This window comes from Bos javanicus, chromosome 4 (genome assembly GCF_032452875.1).
Source record: "Bos javanicus breed banteng chromosome 4, ARS-OSU_banteng_1.0, whole genome shotgun sequence".
NCBI classification, from domain to species: domain Eukaryota; kingdom Metazoa; phylum Chordata; class Mammalia; order Artiodactyla; family Bovidae; genus Bos; species Bos javanicus.
The window spans coordinates 61,344,531-61,361,648 of record NC_083871.1 but is presented as its reverse complement, the minus strand read 5'-3'; the positions used below and the strand labels follow the sequence as shown (position 1 = coordinate 61,361,648).

General features: G+C 40.1%; 1 protein-coding gene across 2 annotated transcripts in view; it reads right to left on the bottom strand.

The window, feature by feature from the left end:
• The window catches only part of AOAH (acyloxyacyl hydrolase), a 182,945-nt gene that overhangs the window by 49,640 nt on the left and 116,187 nt on the right, over positions 1-17,118 (bottom strand). For both annotated transcript variants that reach the window (XM_061414123.1, XM_061414124.1), the window contains exon 13: positions 8,310-8,392. In XM_061414123.1, coding sequence (XP_061270107.1) covers positions 8,310-8,392 — 83 coding nt within the window. The remainder of the gene's footprint in view (positions 1-8,309; positions 8,393-17,118) is intronic.

Below are 17,118 nucleotides of genomic sequence, written 5' to 3'. Positions count from 1 at the left end.
TGGGTTGGGTTGGGTAGATGAGTCTGCAAACACATGCACTTTGGCAAATGTTAACACTCTCCACTTTTCGTATCTATATGTTTGCAGTCAGTCCCTTGTGCCCCACTCTCCTACTGAGTGGGTTAACATATGGGTGCATAGAGAGAGGCAATTTCTCACTGTGTGGATGGGCCTCTCAAGAAAACACACTCTTCAGCACTTTTGACTTTCTGAAAACAAAACAACCCCAAACAGGTGTTTACACCAGCTTTGCTAAACTTGCAAAAATAAAATGAAGGAGGTTGCCAGCAGAAAAAGACATTCTATTTCAAGATAGTAAAGTCCCGTTTGCAAACTGTAAAGAGACCCTCAGTGCAACCCCTAAGCCCGTCAGATGCCCTCCTTGGCAGGCTGTGGCCATGGAGATTTAGGGCTGGGATTTGCTTGTTTCTTAAAGCAGAAGAGTCTTGTTTATTTTGGAAGGTGATGCCTTATGAATTTTTATTTACTTTAAAATACATACTGATATTGAATACCATGTTAACATTTGTTTTTCTTCTACCCTTTATTTTAGATGGAGTGTAATCTTGTCACTCAGAGTTTTTGCCCACCATGGAGGTATTCAGTTTGGCAAAAGATTATTGTGTGTGTGCTTTTCCTCTCTTCAAAGGTTAAATGTAACCCCTGAGAGTTATTAGTTTAAAAAAAGCATGTTGGGTTGACAGGTACCTCCTACATGCAGCAGAGTCTGACCTCAGGGTTGCAGGTACATGTCCTCAGTGTCAGAGGAGGAAGCCAGACTTGAAGCAAATGACTCAGCTATAAGCGAGGAGATGCAGCCACAGAGGCAGGGACAAAGGGCTTCAGTGAGGGTTGAATAAAAGCTAGTATTTTTTTTTAATCACACAATCATTTTTAGATGAACTTTTTTTTTCCCTTTATTTTTGCTTTTTATTTGTTGGCTGCACTGTATAACATGTGGGGTCTTAGTTCCTTGATCAGGCATTGAACCTTTGACCCTGCATTGGAAGTGCAGAGTTTTAACCACTGGACCATCAGGGAAGTTCCCAAAGCTAGTATTTATTCAGTCCTCCCTGAGCAGCAGGCCTGAGTCCCAGTGATGGGGTCCCCAAAACTAGAACATGCAGCATGGTGTAGGAGGTGGTTTTGGGGTTCATGTTTGCTGTGTCCACCTTCGCAACTGAATACTGACTGGCATCCATGCTTAGAGCTCTAGTCTCTGATGGGTGATCATCACTGGAGAGAAGGTGAAACCCCTCATCTGCTTCTGCTCCTTCCATGTTCTAGACCTTCCAGCTCAACCAGCCAAGGCTTGTTCTCCAGCCCCTTCCAGCCACAGCTTCCATCTCTTGCCCCACCCATCTCAGTGCAGGGGTCCTCCACTGCCCCACCCTCAGCACTTTCTTTCTTGCCTTAACCCTGCCTTGCCTGATGTCTCCTCCAGCCTCTCTAGGGGAGCCCCAACCCTGCTCCCCAGGCTGCATCCACCTTCCATTCCCCAGGGCTCCCTCTGTAGTCCCCTCATTTGTCCTCTACCCTTCATCCCAGCTCCTCTCTGTCAGTCTTAGACCTGCTATCTATCAGTTTCCATCACTTCCCACTCCTATCCCTAGCCCGACTTTTTCCTCCCAGAGGAAGCTCCCTTGTTTCTGCCAGATTCTTCCGGTGGGGCCGGCTGCCCCTCACCCATCTCCATTACCTTCCTGCTTGCCACTGTTTCCGTGGGCCAGGAAACTCAATGCTAGATGCCCGTCCTTTTGCCCTTGAACTCTGAAAGCCTTTCTGTCATGAACATGTGTCTTTTAATTTTACTTTTGTTTTTTTCAAATCTACTTACTTCATAAAAAATGTTATATTGAAAAAGTGACTGAGTTTTAAAAATGCTGAGTAAATAATAGGCCAGATGATGAAGTTAGCAACAACAATGAATGATCAAGAAGCAATGTATTTCCTCATTCAACCTTACCACAGCCTAGTGAAGTTCACGTGTGGACTGCTATCTCCCCACTTTGCAAAGGGAGCCTCATGTGGGTTTTGTGATGAATTCCTTCATGTCACATGACATACTTTAAGGAATTGGCTTTACTGGGGAAAGGGCAAACTTACAAGGCTGGGTTTGTCCCCTGAACTTCATCATCCTACTGAATTTAGGTACAGCCTTTCCCCCAGGGAGGATGGGGTAAAGAATCCCACTGGAGCTGGCTTGTTGTCTAGGCAACCAAGAATGAGATCCCAGCGTCACCTTGGGCAATTGTGCTCATCGCACCGTGATCCCCATTTTATAGATGCAGAAGCAGACCAGAGAAATTTAATAATTTGTCCAAGTCACATACCAGTTCCAGCGCCTAAATTCAAAAAATCAGTCTGCTATTTTTTACACAAAGGAAAAAGATTCTATGAAGCAACAAGGAGGGGAAGACCTCTGCTCTCTGTTCTCTGGGCTTTACTTTACATCTCTGAGAAGTAAGGTGCTGTTCTGTGAGGACCCAGACCACTCTACGGTGTTTTGACCCTACACTGACCCCCACCCGACTCCCATGCTGTTTTGGGAGCTGTAAGGGGTGCTGCAACCGCTCCCCTTTGATGATTGTAAAGAAGGCTTAGCAGGAATCTTGGTGTGCCTAACTCCCAATGCCAGAGAATGGATACCCAAATTAAGATGACTTCAACAGTTTACATTTAAAAATGCCATATAATTGCTGACAGTGGTTCATGGTAGAGGTATCTATAGAAATTTTTAAGATCTTGTATGTAAACATCAAAAGGAAAACAGGAGCTGTTTCTTTGATTCTCACTATGCAATTTTTAAGAAATGCTTTCATATTTCATTCAACTCTTTCTTCCCTTTTTCCTCTTTATCTCTCACTGGTTCTGAAAAATAAGTGTATCCATAAGTATGCAGGCTGTAGAAAGCTGACTTTTTCTATATCTAATAAAAACCTTGGGGAGTAATTGAAATAACCTGGCTCCGGTAGTCAGGTTACATGCTGCATAATATCAAAGAAAAAATCCATAGTGAGGAAAGCAGCAGAAAATAGGAAGAGGAGCTGGAAAATAAAGCCAGAACATTAAATAATGAGTAACTATGAGAAACTTAAAAAAATTTTTTTAAATTACATCCTTAGAAAAATAGTCAAGAAGCATTTTCAAAGAAGTTATACTAGACAGAGTGTATGCTCTGTGTATTTCTAAGGATTGTGAATTTAAAGAAAAGAAAGGAAATACCACCCCCCCCACCCCCCCGCATCCTGCAACTCCACCCTAGCATCTATTCATTAGATAAAAGTTTGACAGAAGCCATGGGTTTCAATCAAATTTTGACACGCATGTTTTTTCATGATTAGGCTCTCCTCCCATATCTTTTCTCTCTTTTTATCTCCACAATCTGAATTTTAAAGAAATGCTGTCAAGACAGTGTACCACAAAAGGAGAGATGTCGACTATAAATTGTACCAAGTACTTTTCAGAGAATTTTACTTTGGTCTTTTTGATTTTACAAAAGATGGCTGCATTCATTGTGGGTACAAAGTGATGTGGAGATGACATGCCTGGGTCTTGTGAGAGAGAGTTGCTGGTGTTGCAGGCACACAGGGAGAGCACAGATTCCAGCTTGTGTTTCTGGCCAAATCCTATTCCTTATTCTGCAGCTAACATGTACCCTCAGCAGAGGACCTTGGACAAGTCCTTTATTTCACTCGGTTTCCTTCTAGATTTTTGTTGTTATTGTTGTTGTTATTTCTATATAAAACCAAAATCTTTGGGAAACAGGTTTAAAAAAAAAAGAAAAACCGATCACCCATAATTTATCAAACGTTATGATTTTGGTGTATTTTCTTATGTGCAGCTATTTGTTTTTCTTTCTTTTTAAAAATATAGTAGAAATTAAAGCAATATCCAATTTTACATCCTGAATTTTCTTTTGGCAGTGTTTTGTCTTTCTAAATAAAGATATATGGGGACTTCCCTGATGGCATAGTGGTTAAGAATCCACCTTGCAATGCAGGGGACATGGGTTCCATCCCTGGTCAGGGAACTAAGATCCCATGTGCCACAGAGCAATTAAGCCTGTGAGCCAAAACTAGAGAGACTGCACACCAAAATGAAGGTCTTGCATGAGGCAAGGAAGATTCTAGGTGCTGCAAATAAGACTCGAAGCAGTCAAATAAAATTTTTAAAAGTATAAATAGGAACCAATGGCGTCCTAGTAGGTCTAAAAAAATATGTTGTTTTAAGCCTCATTTTCTAGAGCTGCATAATATTCCATGTGGGTGTTTTTGTTCTTTGATTTTTACAGTCTCTGTTGACAGAACTTTTGACAACACTGGGGCTGTTTAAATATGTCACTGAAGGAAAAAGAGAGGGCAACAAGCGGCCAGTGTTCACTTTATGTCTATGATGATCCTTAGCCAGATTTATTGACAACTTTCCAATAAACTATTGAGCATGTCCATACACAGAGAGACAAAGCTGATCTCTTTCTGCAGGTCAGTCTCAGATGATAGACTGGTGACTGTGTTATCTTTGCTGGTGTCTCAGTGGAGTGAGACAAGCTGGGTATAAATTCTGGCTCTGAACTTCCTATTGATGGGATCTGAACAAAATTCTTGGCTTCTCTATACCTGTTTTCTTAGCTGTAACAATGTGGATATCAATCATTTCAGTTCAGTTCAGTTCAGTCACTCAGTCGTGTCTGACTCTTTGTGACCCCATGAACTGCAGCATACCAGGCCTCCCTGTCCATCACCAACTCCTGGAGCCTACCCAAACTCATGTCCATTGAGTCGGTGATGCCATCCAACCATTTCATGCTCTGTCGTCCCCTTCTCCTCCTTTCTGTCGTCCCCCTCAGTCTTTCTCAGCATCAGGGTCTCTTCAAATGAGTCAGCTCTTTGCATCAGGTGGCCAAAGTATTGAAGTTTCAGCTTCAACATCAGTCCTTCCAATGAACAGCCAGGACTGATCTCCCTTAGGATGGACTGGTTGGATCTCCTTGCAGTCCAAGGGACTCTCAAGAGTCTTCTCCAACACCACAGTTCAAGAACATCAATTATTTGGTGCTCAGCTTTCTTTATAGTTCAACTCTCACATCCATACATGACTACTGAAAAAATTATAGCCTTGACTAGATGGACCTTTGTTACCAAAGTAATGTTTTTGCTTTTTAATATGCTGTCCAGGTTGGTCATAACTTTTCTTCCAAGGAGTAAGCGTCTTTTATTTCATGGCTGCAGTCACCATCTGCAGCAATTTTGGAGCCCCAGAAAATAAAGTCTGCCACTGTTTCCACTGTTTCTCCATCTATTTGCCATGATCTTAGTTTTCTGAATGTTGAGCTTTAAGCCAACTTTTTCACTCTCCTCTTTCACTTTCATCAAGAGGCTCTTTAGTTCTTCTTCACTTTCTGCCATAAGGGTGGTGTCATCTGCATATTTGAGGTTATTGATATTTCTCCTGGCAATCTTGATTCCAGTTTATGCTTCTTCCAGCCCAGCGTTTCTCATGATGTACTCTGCATATAAGGTAAATAAGCAGGATGACAATATACCGTCTTGACGTACTCCTTTTCCTATTTGGAACCAGTCTGTTGTTCCATGTCCAATTCTAATTGCTGCTTCCTGACCTGCATATAAGTTTCTCAAGAGGCAGGTCAGGTGGTATGGTATTCCCATCTCTTTCAGAATTTTCCAGTTTATTGTGATCCACACAGTCAAAGGCTTTGCATGGTCAATAAAGCAGAAATAGATGTTTTTCTGGAATTCTCTTGCTTTTTCAATGATCCAGTGGATGTTGGCAATTTGATCTCTGGTTCCTCTGCTTTTGCTAAAACCAGCTTGAATATCTGGAAGTTCATGGTTCATGTATTGCTGAAGCCTGGCTTGGAGAATTTTGAGCATTACTTTACTAGCATGTGAGATGAGTGCAATTGTATGGTAGTTTGATAATTCTTTGGCATTGCCTTTCTTTGGGATTGGAATGAAAACTGACCTTTTCCAGTCCTGTGGCCACTGCTGAGTTTTCCAAATTTGCTGGCATATTGAGTGCAGCACTTTCACAGCATCCTCTTTCAGGATTTGAAATAGCTCAACTGGGATTCCATCATCTCCACTAGCTTTGTTCATAGTGATGCTTCCTAAGGCCCCCCTGACTTTACATTCCAAGATGTCTGGCTCTAGGTGAGTGATCACACCATCGTGATTATCTGGGTCTTGAAGATCATTTTTGTACAGTTCTTTTTGTATTCTTGCCACCTCTTCTTAATATCTTCTGCTTCTGTCAGGTCCAGGTGGATATCATTAAAGAGCCTCAATTCTGAGAAATGTATTTTAACACATTTGATACTGGGTTGAGAGCTGCAATCTATATGTTGTTGTTTAGTCCCAAAGTCATGTACAACTCTTGCTGACCCCTCATGGGCTGTAGCCTGCCAGATTCCTCTATTCATGGGATTTCCCAGTCAAAAATACTGGAATGGGTTGCCATTTCCTTCTCCAGAGGAGCTTCCTGACCCAGGGATCGAACCTGCGCCTCTTGCATTGGCAGGCAGATTCTTTACTGCTGAGCCACCAGGGAAGTCTCTGTCATTTTCCCCTCCTTAACTCTCCACAGAGCTAACGCAATCAGTGGTATCTTAGAATTGAAGAAATATCATATGAAATAATATAATATAATATGTTATATATAACAAATACTTGCTTTATATTTGTGGGAATAATTAGGTGAAATATTTTACATAAATTGTTATTAGCATTTGGATGCTGAGAGGGATTGGGGGCAGGAGGAGAAGGCGATGACAGAGGATGAGATGGCTGGATGGCATCACCGACTTGATGGACATGAGTTTGAGTGAACTCCGGGAGTTGGTGATGGACAGGGAGGTCTGGCATGCTGCAATTCATGGAGTCACAAAGAGTTGGACACGACTGAGTGACTGAACTGAACTGAACTGAAGAGATTAACACCAGCTATTATTTTATCAGTAAGAAAAGAGCTATGTTGTCTTTACAACAGAACATTTGTTCTATGTAGAATATATATTATAAAAATGTTATTTGTAGGTCATATACTTAGATAAAACTTGTACTGCTTGGGAAATTCTGTAGTACTCTTGTTGATTAGAGATGGCACAGGGATGGCAAATAGGTTTAAGTTTCTGTGCCAAGTCTAATCTGTTGATGATGTCTGTCAGATGCGCTGTACTGTGAGAATCGCTGAGGTGGAATCTGAGTGCAGCAGACAAGAGTGCCAAGGTGTATTAGGAGTATTTTCCCCAGGCTTTGGAAGATGGAGTGGCAACACACACACTAAGTGTTTGCCATCTCTGCATTATTGTCAGAAAACATTACTTGGCAGCTCGTTAGGCAGTAGCCAGGCCATGGTTTCATTGGAAGGACTGATGCTGAAGCTGAAACTCCAGTACTTTGGCTACCTGATGCACAGAACTGACTCACTGGAAAGACCCGGATGCTGGGAAAGATTGAAGGTGGGAGGAGAAGGGACGACAGAGGATGAGATGGTTGGATGGCATCACCAACTCAATGGACATTAGTTTGAGTAAGTTCTGGGAGTTCGTGATGGACAGGGAAGCCTGGAGTGCTGCAATCCAGCACCGTGTCTGGGTCACAAAGGGTCGGACATGACTGAACGACTGAACTGAACTGAAGGCCATGGTTTATCAATCAGGAGTTTTGTCAAAATTGTGTGGCAATGGACTGAATCTGGGTTCAAGGTGGGAGGTGAGAACCACACAGGGAAGAACAAACCCAGAAGACACAGATGTCTGGGACACACGGGAAATGGATGGAGACCTGGAAGTCATGACAACACTCTGAAAACAGTTCCTTTTTAAAATGGCTTTGGGGGATTTCAGCCACAAACTCTTAGCTATTTTTCCTAAAACCTCAAGCCACGTAGAAATGTGGGTGACGCTGCAGCATAGGGAAAGCAGAGTCTTTGCAATGACCTGGATTTCAACCTGCCCTTGTTCTGCTAATGCTCACTTAGTTCTGCTAATGCTCACTTAGTTCTTGCCTCCTGAACCTTGATGTCCTCACTTTGGCCTTTCTAGAACTTTGTGGTTGGATAACTGAGATGCCTGTGTAGTCTTTGTCTTGACTGCATCTTGTCTCGTTCTCTTTTGCTGTGGGTGAAAGGCTTTGAACCCAAGGCCCCCTCTCAGAAAAGGCAACGGTATTAGAAGAGGAATTTATTCATTTTAGTCTTGTTATCTAATTCTCTGCTTTTGGGTACTTATGAAATAAAACCAATCATTACAGGCACAGTGGTTAAGATTTAAATGGAACACTACATACCATTTTTTGAAATATTCTGATAGTCCCTGTGATTGCAGTGGTTTCTTTTCCGTAAACGAAGGTAAATAGAGTTTTCTTTAATTCTGAAACAAACATATATGTGTATATTTAATTTCAGGACATTTACATGATAGAGTTCAAAGCAGCATGTTTTTATTGTGATTTTTTAAAATGTGAGAATGAACTCAGAAAATCAAATCTCTGCAGACACATTTTCTCTAAATTGTCAATACATTACTAGGAATTGTTACAAGAACAGTTCTACAAAATGGGGTTGCATTGGTGTGATAAGTTCAAATTTCTTCTTTTTTTTAATGACACTTCCAATCATCCCTTTCTAACCTTTTAACCAAGAGCTGTTTTAAATCTCTTGAGCAATTGATCATTTTTACCAGCTTGATTATTTTAAACCTGTCCATGTTCCCTTTCTTCTTTTGGTTGTTGTAAAGCTGTGGCAGACACTCTTGTCTTTCAGATTTCTTTCTTCCCCTTCTTCCATTTTACTTTTCAATTTATTTTAATTAAAAAAAAATTTTTTTTGGCCATGCCGTGTGGCACATGGGATCCCAGTTCCCCAACCAGGGGTCAAACCTGTGTCCCCTACATTGGGAGCGGGGAGTCTTAACTGGACCACGAGGGGAGTTCCCCCCACCTTCATCCATTTTAATAGAAATTTTAGTAGGACACGTGTCTGCCCCCTGAACAATGATGGCTTTACTCATCTTTACCTGCAGCTAGGAACGCCCATCTCACTAAGCTTTGGACCATGAGATAGAAGTGAAATTCTCCAGTGACGGTTTCTGGGAATGCATCTCAGGAAACAATTGTCTGGTGACCTTGCTTAGTCCTTTTTATCCATTCTGCTGCCCACAATAGGGTAGCTGCCATTTTGGACTGTGGGGATAAGTTCTACACTGAGAAGGCAGAGGGGTGAGAGTTGAGCTCCCATATCAGACATGGACTGCATATGTGAGAGAAATAAACTCCTTTGTTATCTTATTTAAATTCCCAGACATTGAGTTTCTCTGTTACTTATAGCTGAATCTATTGGGTTAACCAAAGAGTTTGTTTGGGTTTTTCCATAATCTTTTACTTAACATTCAATAATACTAATGGACACAGATCTTAGAGACGAATTTTCAACCAGTAGCAAGCTATAACTGCACATGTTTTAAGTCACTTCCTTGGCTCCTCTTTGTCCCATCTTTGATTTTCTATCTTCTTTTGCCAAATTTTAATTTAATTTAAATGCAATTTAATGTTATGTTCTCCATATTTTCATAGGTTTCCTAAAATCCTTTTTGAAATCAGACCAGCTATAAACTAATGAATAATAATTAAACTCAGACATTTTTTATTATCTTCTCAGGTGTATTTTATCTTCTCTTCATTAAAATAGACTTCCTGTCTCACAACCTTACATAAATTACTATTTATTTTTAAGTGTTATATAAATTTCACTCATTATATTTAGAGTGCTTGCCAACTGTCTCAGTGCTTCAGACAGGTAAGCATGTATCAGGTTTGGGATACATATTTGTATCTCAAATATGTACATATTTGAAATACACTGCAAGTAGTGTTCTTTCTGAAGTCTAAGAAAATTAATAATAATAGAAAACAAACTTGTGGTTACCAAAGGAGAAAGGGGAAGGGGGGAATAAAATAAGGGTTTAGTAGTAACACATACACACTATTGTATATAAAATAGATAATGAAAAAGGACCTAGAGTACAGCCCAGGGGACCATACCCAATACATTATATTCAATATTCTGCAATAATTTATAAGGGAAAAGAATCTGAAAAATAATATATATATATCTGAATAACTTTGCTATACACGTGAAGTTAATACAACATTGCAATCAACTATACTTCAATAAAAACTCCAAATCCACGCCCCAACCCCGCCCCCCCGCTAAATCTTAATGGCATGTATGTGTCAGTCCTGTTCTACTCTTTACAATCCCATAGATTGTAGCCCGCCAGGCTTCTCTGTCCATGGGGATTCTCCAGGCAAGAATATTGGAGTGGATTTTCTCGACCAGTGTTTTCTGGTTGATCAAGGATTTCCTCCATTGCAGGCGGATTCTTTACCATCTGAGCCACCAGGGAAGCCCTGAATCGTAATAACATTTCTTAATGTTAATAGAAGACCAAGGTCTCTGAGCAATACTTTAATTATAGGATTTTTGCTTTGTGGTAGAGTTTTGAGGTAAGTGACTTATTTTACTTTTTAACATCAAAGCGACCCATGCATATACTTTTCAAAATCAATTCATTTTATCTGAGTGATGTTTATTGACATACATAGCCTTATTATGTTCTATGTTCTGTATGTTCTACAATTGCACTCATCTCACATGCTAGTAAAGTAATGCTCAAAATTCTCCAAGCCAGGCTTCAGCAATACGTGAACCGTGAACTTCCAGGTGGTCATGCTGGTTTTGGAAAAGGCAGACGAACCAGAGATCAAATTGCCAACATCCGCTGGATCATCGAAAAAGCAAGAGAATTTCAGAAAAACATCTATTTCTCCTTTATTGACTATGCCAAAGCCTTTGACTGCATGGATCACAATAAACTGTGGAAAATTCTTTGAGAGATGGGAATACCCACCTGACCTGCCTTTTGAGAAACCTATATGCAGGTCAGGAAGCAACAGTTAGAACTGGACATGGAACAACAGACTGGTTCCAAAGAGGAAAAGGAGTACGTCAAGGCTGTATATTGTCACCCTGCTTATTTAACTTATATGCAGAGTGCATCATGAGAAACGCTGGGCTGGAAGAAGCACAAGCTGGAATCAAGATTGCCAGGAGAAATATCGATAACCTGAGATATGCAGATGACACCACCCTTATGGCAGAAAGTGAAGAGGAGCTAAAGAGCCTCTTGATGAAAGTGAAAGAGGAGAGTGAAAAAGTTGGCTTAAAGCTCAACATTCAGAAAACTAAGCATCTGGTCCAATCACTTCATGGGAAGTAGATGGGGAAACAGTGGAAGCAGTGTCACACTTTATTTTTGGGGGCTCCAAAATTGCTGCAGATGGTGACTGCAGCCATGAAATTAAAAGACGCTTACTCCTTGGAAGGAAAGTTATGACCAACCTAGATAGCATATTGAAAAGCAGAGACATTACTTTGCCAACAAAGGTCCGTCTAGTCAAGGCTATGGTTTTTCCAGTGGTCATGTATGGATGTGAGAGTTGGACTGTGAAGAAAGCTTAGTGCCGAAGAATTGATGCTTTTGAACTGTGGTGTTGGAGAAGACTCTTGAGAGTCCCTTGGACTTCAAGGAGATCTAACCAGTCTATCCTAAAGGAGATCAGTCCTGGTTATTCATTGGAAGGAATGATGCTAAAGCTGAAACTCCAGTACTTTGGCCACCTTATGCGAAGAGTTGACTCATTGGAAAACACTCTGATGCTGAGAGGGATTGGGGGCAGGAGGAGAAGGGGACAACAGAGGATGAGATGGCTGGATGGCATCACTGACTCGATGGACGTGAGTTTGAGTGAACTCCAGGAGTTGGTGATGAACAGGGAGGCCTGGCATGCTGCGATTCATGGGGTCACAAAGAGTCGGACACAACTGAACGACTGAACTGAACTGAACTCAATAGCTGCTTTTGTTCCTCTGCTTAATGTTCTGAAGTATTTAACATCAATTTACCCTTAAATCTTTTTATAAATATTTAATCTCCATTCAATATGCTCTGATATATCATATAGTTTGGTAATTTCATCTTCTTGTGGAATTGTCTCCTGAAACCTCTTGACCTGCTTAATCTGGACTTGTTCCTCTCTCACCCTGGTGTGCAGCACATGTACTGGGAGCTCCCTTCTTCATCCTCCTGGGGATTTTCTTCACCTCTTTCTGACTTATTCGATATCTCATTTCCTGGAAGGCCACATTTTTTTATTTTTGATGGAGCATACTCTTAAATATTATGTTTGAAGGATGTGTGGGAAGTAACATTATTATTAGCATTTGTATATCTGAAACTGTTTTTACTTTTTGACTTGGTGAAGTGTAAGGTGGTGAGGTATTGCTGGTGAGGTGGAGGGTGGGCCCAGAATCACGCCTGTCACACCGTAAGTATAAACACGAATAGGGTTAATAGGACTTACTGGGGAAAAAATTCAAATAGAGAAGAAGCAGTGTTCATTTGGTTTCTGAACTCTCATTATCTCATAAAAAGGTGTCTCAGACAGTACATAGCTAGACTAGCACATCTATATATTTTTAGAGAAAGAAAACTCTTGAGTATATAAATCATTATGTAATTGTAATAATAATAGATTTCTGGGATAGGTAATTGGTTTGTTAAAAAGGAGGAGTCCCTTGGCTTCTTGCTAAGCTACCAATAGGAAGAAGGAAATGGGCTTCTAGGACCATCAGAGTTTGCTCATTGGCCAATATGGTGGATTTAAGAATGGCTTCATATCTTTGACAATCCTACCCTTAAATCTTGGCTGTCGTGTTACTTCTTTCACCAATAAGATGTGGTGGAAGTGACACTCTGCCAGTTTTGGATAGGCTTTTAATATTCTTGTCAACTCTGGTCTCTTAGAGCCCTAGTCCACCATCTGACAAGTCTATCTTTCTGGAGACATCATGTAAAAGAGCCTTACAGTGGAAGCAACCAAGATGTCCTTCAATAGGTGAATAGACAAAGGAACCAGGTATATCCATACAATAGACTATTAGTCACAATACAAAGAAGTGAGCTATCATGGCATGAAAAGACAGAGATAACTTAGGTGCATATTGCTAAGTAAAAGAAGTCAATCTGAATAATTACATACTACGTAATTCCAACTATGTGACATTCTGGAAAAGGCAAAATATATAGACAGTAAAAAAAAAAAAAAAAGAAAAAAGGTGGTCTCCAGGGGTTACGAGGAGGGAGGGGAAGATTAACAGGTAGAGCACAGTGGCTTTTTAGGGCAGTGAAACTAATCTGTATAATACTGTAATGGTGAATATATGTCATTACACATTTGTCAAAACTCATAGAAAGCGCAGCACAAAGAGAAAACCCTAATATAAACTATGGACTTCAGTTAATAATACTGTATCAATGTTGACTCTTCATGTATAACAAATGTACCATACTAATGCAAGTTGTTAATAATAGGGGCAATTGAGAAGATGAGGCATACATGGAAACTCTCAGTACTTTCTGCTCAATTTTTCTGTAAACCTAAAATTGCTCAAAAATTAAAGTCTATTAAAAAAAAAAAAAAAAAAGCCCTACCTGGAAAGGAAGAGAGGCCCAGCTAAACCCAGCTTTCTGGTCACCCCTTCTCAGGCACTCCTTTACATGAGTGAAGCCATCTTGGACCCTCCAGCCCAGCACCAAGTGAATATCATCAAGTGTCTATGGTCAGTGCCACATGGAGAGGAAGAATTGGCCAGTCAAGTTTTGCTTGAATTCCTGAATTTCTCACAGTGCCAAACCATGAGATATAATAATGACTTCTTTTAAGCCACTGAAGTTTGGAGTACTTCGTTACACAACAACAGATATCCACAAAGGATGCTTATAGAATTCTGGGTTAATTTCATGTTCCCTCAGAAGTTTGAAGGAACCAATTCATTGGCTCCTGGCCTCCTAGTGTTGTTGTCTGAAGTTATTCTGTGTCTCAATCCTTTAAGAATCTGGGTAGCGTCCATTCTAAGTGTTCTGAAGCATCGTGATGATAGGCTTGGCGTGGTTTTATTTTCATTCAGTGTTAGACATTTGATGGACCTGGAAATTCATGTCACTCAGTTCTGAGCTATGTTCTTGAATTATTCCACTGATGATTTCTTCCTTTCTTAGAACTCCTGTTATTTAGGTATTGGGTCACTGATTTTCCTGGTTTTTCTGTCCTATTTTCTATCTTTTTGTCTTCTACTCTATTTTCTGGATAATATCCTCAACTTGATTTTTTTCAATACATCTATGAAAATCTTCCTATGTCACTAGTATAATTTACTTTTTTTGTTACCTGAATTAATATCTCCTCCTGTCTTTCTGAAGATATGCATTTTAATTACTTTTATAAGTGGGATATTGTTGTTGCTGTTCAGTCACCAAATCAGGTCTGACTCTAATAAGAGTTAAAAATTGTTTTTTTGGAACATAGTTTCTGTCTTCTTGAAGTTGTTTTTCTCTTTATTTTATGTTGTTTTTTACATTTGAAGTTTTTCTAATATATCTGATAATCTTAGGTTGTTGGCTTATGTTTAAAAGTGGAAATTAGTTGAAATCTTAAAAGTGGATTGGAAAGTAGGCCTGCTGGGTGTGGCTTGCAATCTATTGTCCTCGCTAGTGGGTGAGCTGGCTGGGTCTTTCTCAAGGAACCACTGCTGTCAGAGTCTTTGGGGCTCCTTCCTCTTGGGATGTGCAGGTTCCCCAGAGAAGGGTCTTCTAGTCTCTGGGTTGCCAGCTTTCTGGGGCTTGCAGTGGGTGGACCTTAGATTCAGCATGCTTGTGTTTTCATAGGGTGTTCCTTACCACACTTTGGTGTCTCCTAGTCCAGAAGCTCTTGATTTTGGCATCTCCAGAGAATAAACCCTAGTCTCATTCAGAATAAGGGAAGGGAAGCTTCTTATCTGAGGATCTTACTACTTCTTCAGTAATCTTCCAACTACTTTTCCAACTACCACTTGCCTTTAGCCTCACTGTCATTTCTAGAACTACTATATGGAGCCAGTTTCCAAGTTCTTTGGGATTCTGCAGTGTAGACTGATTTATTTCTTGGTCTTCCATCCTCCTAGCTTAGGATGCAACTTTCCTGAATCGACTAAGTCAGTTACCACTTGTCCTTGTGTTTCTGGCTTTCAACATTTTATGACTGTTGGCTCTTTCTGTTCTCTTTGTCCTTGTGGACAAATTCATTTTCTGTCATTTTAGTGGGGTTTCTCAAGGGAGAGAAGTAAATGCTTTGTTCAATCTGCTATTCTACCCAGAAGCCTGAAATGAATACTTTATCCACTGCATCATTTATACCCTCTGCATTGACTATTTTATTATATTTCAAAAAAGCAGATGGGCAATGGACATTAGATCTGAGTTCAATGCTAAAATAATTTCACGGTCAATAAGGAGGGGTTATTTTCCTTTGGGAAAGTAATTGTTACCAATATTTAGCCAAAAATATATTTTTGACATCAAAAATCATTTCTAAAAATAGAATTTATGTACCGAAATACTGTTTTGCTCTTGACCTGCTCATGGAGAGTAAATACTGTGGATATTAATAATATAGGTACAGTTCTAATTCTTTCATTACAGAAAGAATATAGACATCTTTACCAATAGCTGAATAGTTCCATTACTATTTCTGACCACAATTACTATTTCTGAATTTTGGAGATGAGGTTTTGTACTAAGTACTAGAAACTATTTCACCTAATCAAAGACACAATTTTTTTCATCCTCATTCTCAATACATAATCTCCCTTATAAATTTTAGGAATTTAATTTCTCATGCAGTGTTCAGGGATTCTAAGAAGATAGAAGGATCAATACAATATGTTGAGAAGCCTGTAATACAATATTTGAGATGCCTATAAATTGAAAAGATTGCTTAATAGAAAGTTACTTATATACAGGGTCAGTGCAACTTGAATGAATAGGCTAAGCTGAGGATACCATGCATAGTAAGGTTAACTGTGATCACCATTCTGGTTTCACACCCTGCCTCCGTTTGCTCTCCCCTCTCTTCTCGGACTCAAGTTTCCCATATGATCTTTATTTCTCTATTTTTCCTCTGTTCTACCCAGTCCAACAGAGGAAACCCCAGTACAATAGGTTAGTAGAAGAGGTGACAGCTTCAGTTCTGTAATTGAGGAGTGTGGAGAAGGAGTGCTGAAAAGTTTTCTTTCTTACACCTTCCACACTGTCTAAGATAGGTGTGTCCTCAACATCCAGAGTAGGCTTGAAAGTTCACCATACTAAAGTCCCAATTTTATCAGCCCCATCTATGGTAGGGCCTGGGAAGTACAGCCATTTCACTGACACACTAGTCAGATTTTGATTTCTAACCCCAACATTCAGAATAGATAAATCTTAGATCTAGTAGTGGCTTTTCCCAACATGGGCCCAGAAAACACACAAAAACCCACTTTATCTAAGAACCTTCTAAGGACCCCCACCCCTATTCCATTTCACTATGACTGAAAGAAAAACACAACAAGAGAAAGAGTAAAACCAAGAATAAGCCTCAAGAATAATGCAGACAAATGGGTGGCTTTAAAACTGAAAAATGGTCACATCCTTTGTTGACTCAGAGCAGAACCCATTTGGAGAGAGGCAACAAAAACAGTTTCCCAAAGAGCTTAGCATATTAGAGGTTTTGTGGATAAACCAAGTATAATATTATTGAAGCAACAGAGATGTATCAAGTCCTTATAAATATATTCTAAATCTATTTCTGAACTCTCATCAGGAGCACAGTCAGTTTGGGTACAAATTCTGAGGTACAAGCAATAAATGCTGGAGAGGGTGTGGAGAAAAGGGAACACTCTTACACTGTTGGTGGGAATGCAAACTAGTACAGCCACTATGGAGAACAGTGTGGAGATTCCTTAAAAAACTGGAAATAGAACTGCCTTATGATCTAGCAATCCCACTGCTGGGCATACACACCAAGGAAACCAGAATTGAAAGAGACACGTGTACCCCAATGTTCATCGCAGCACTGTTTATAATAGCCAGGACATGGAAGCAACCTAGATGTCCATCAGCAGATGAATGGATAAGAAAGCTGTGGTACATATACACAATGGAGTATTACTCAGCCATTAAAAAGA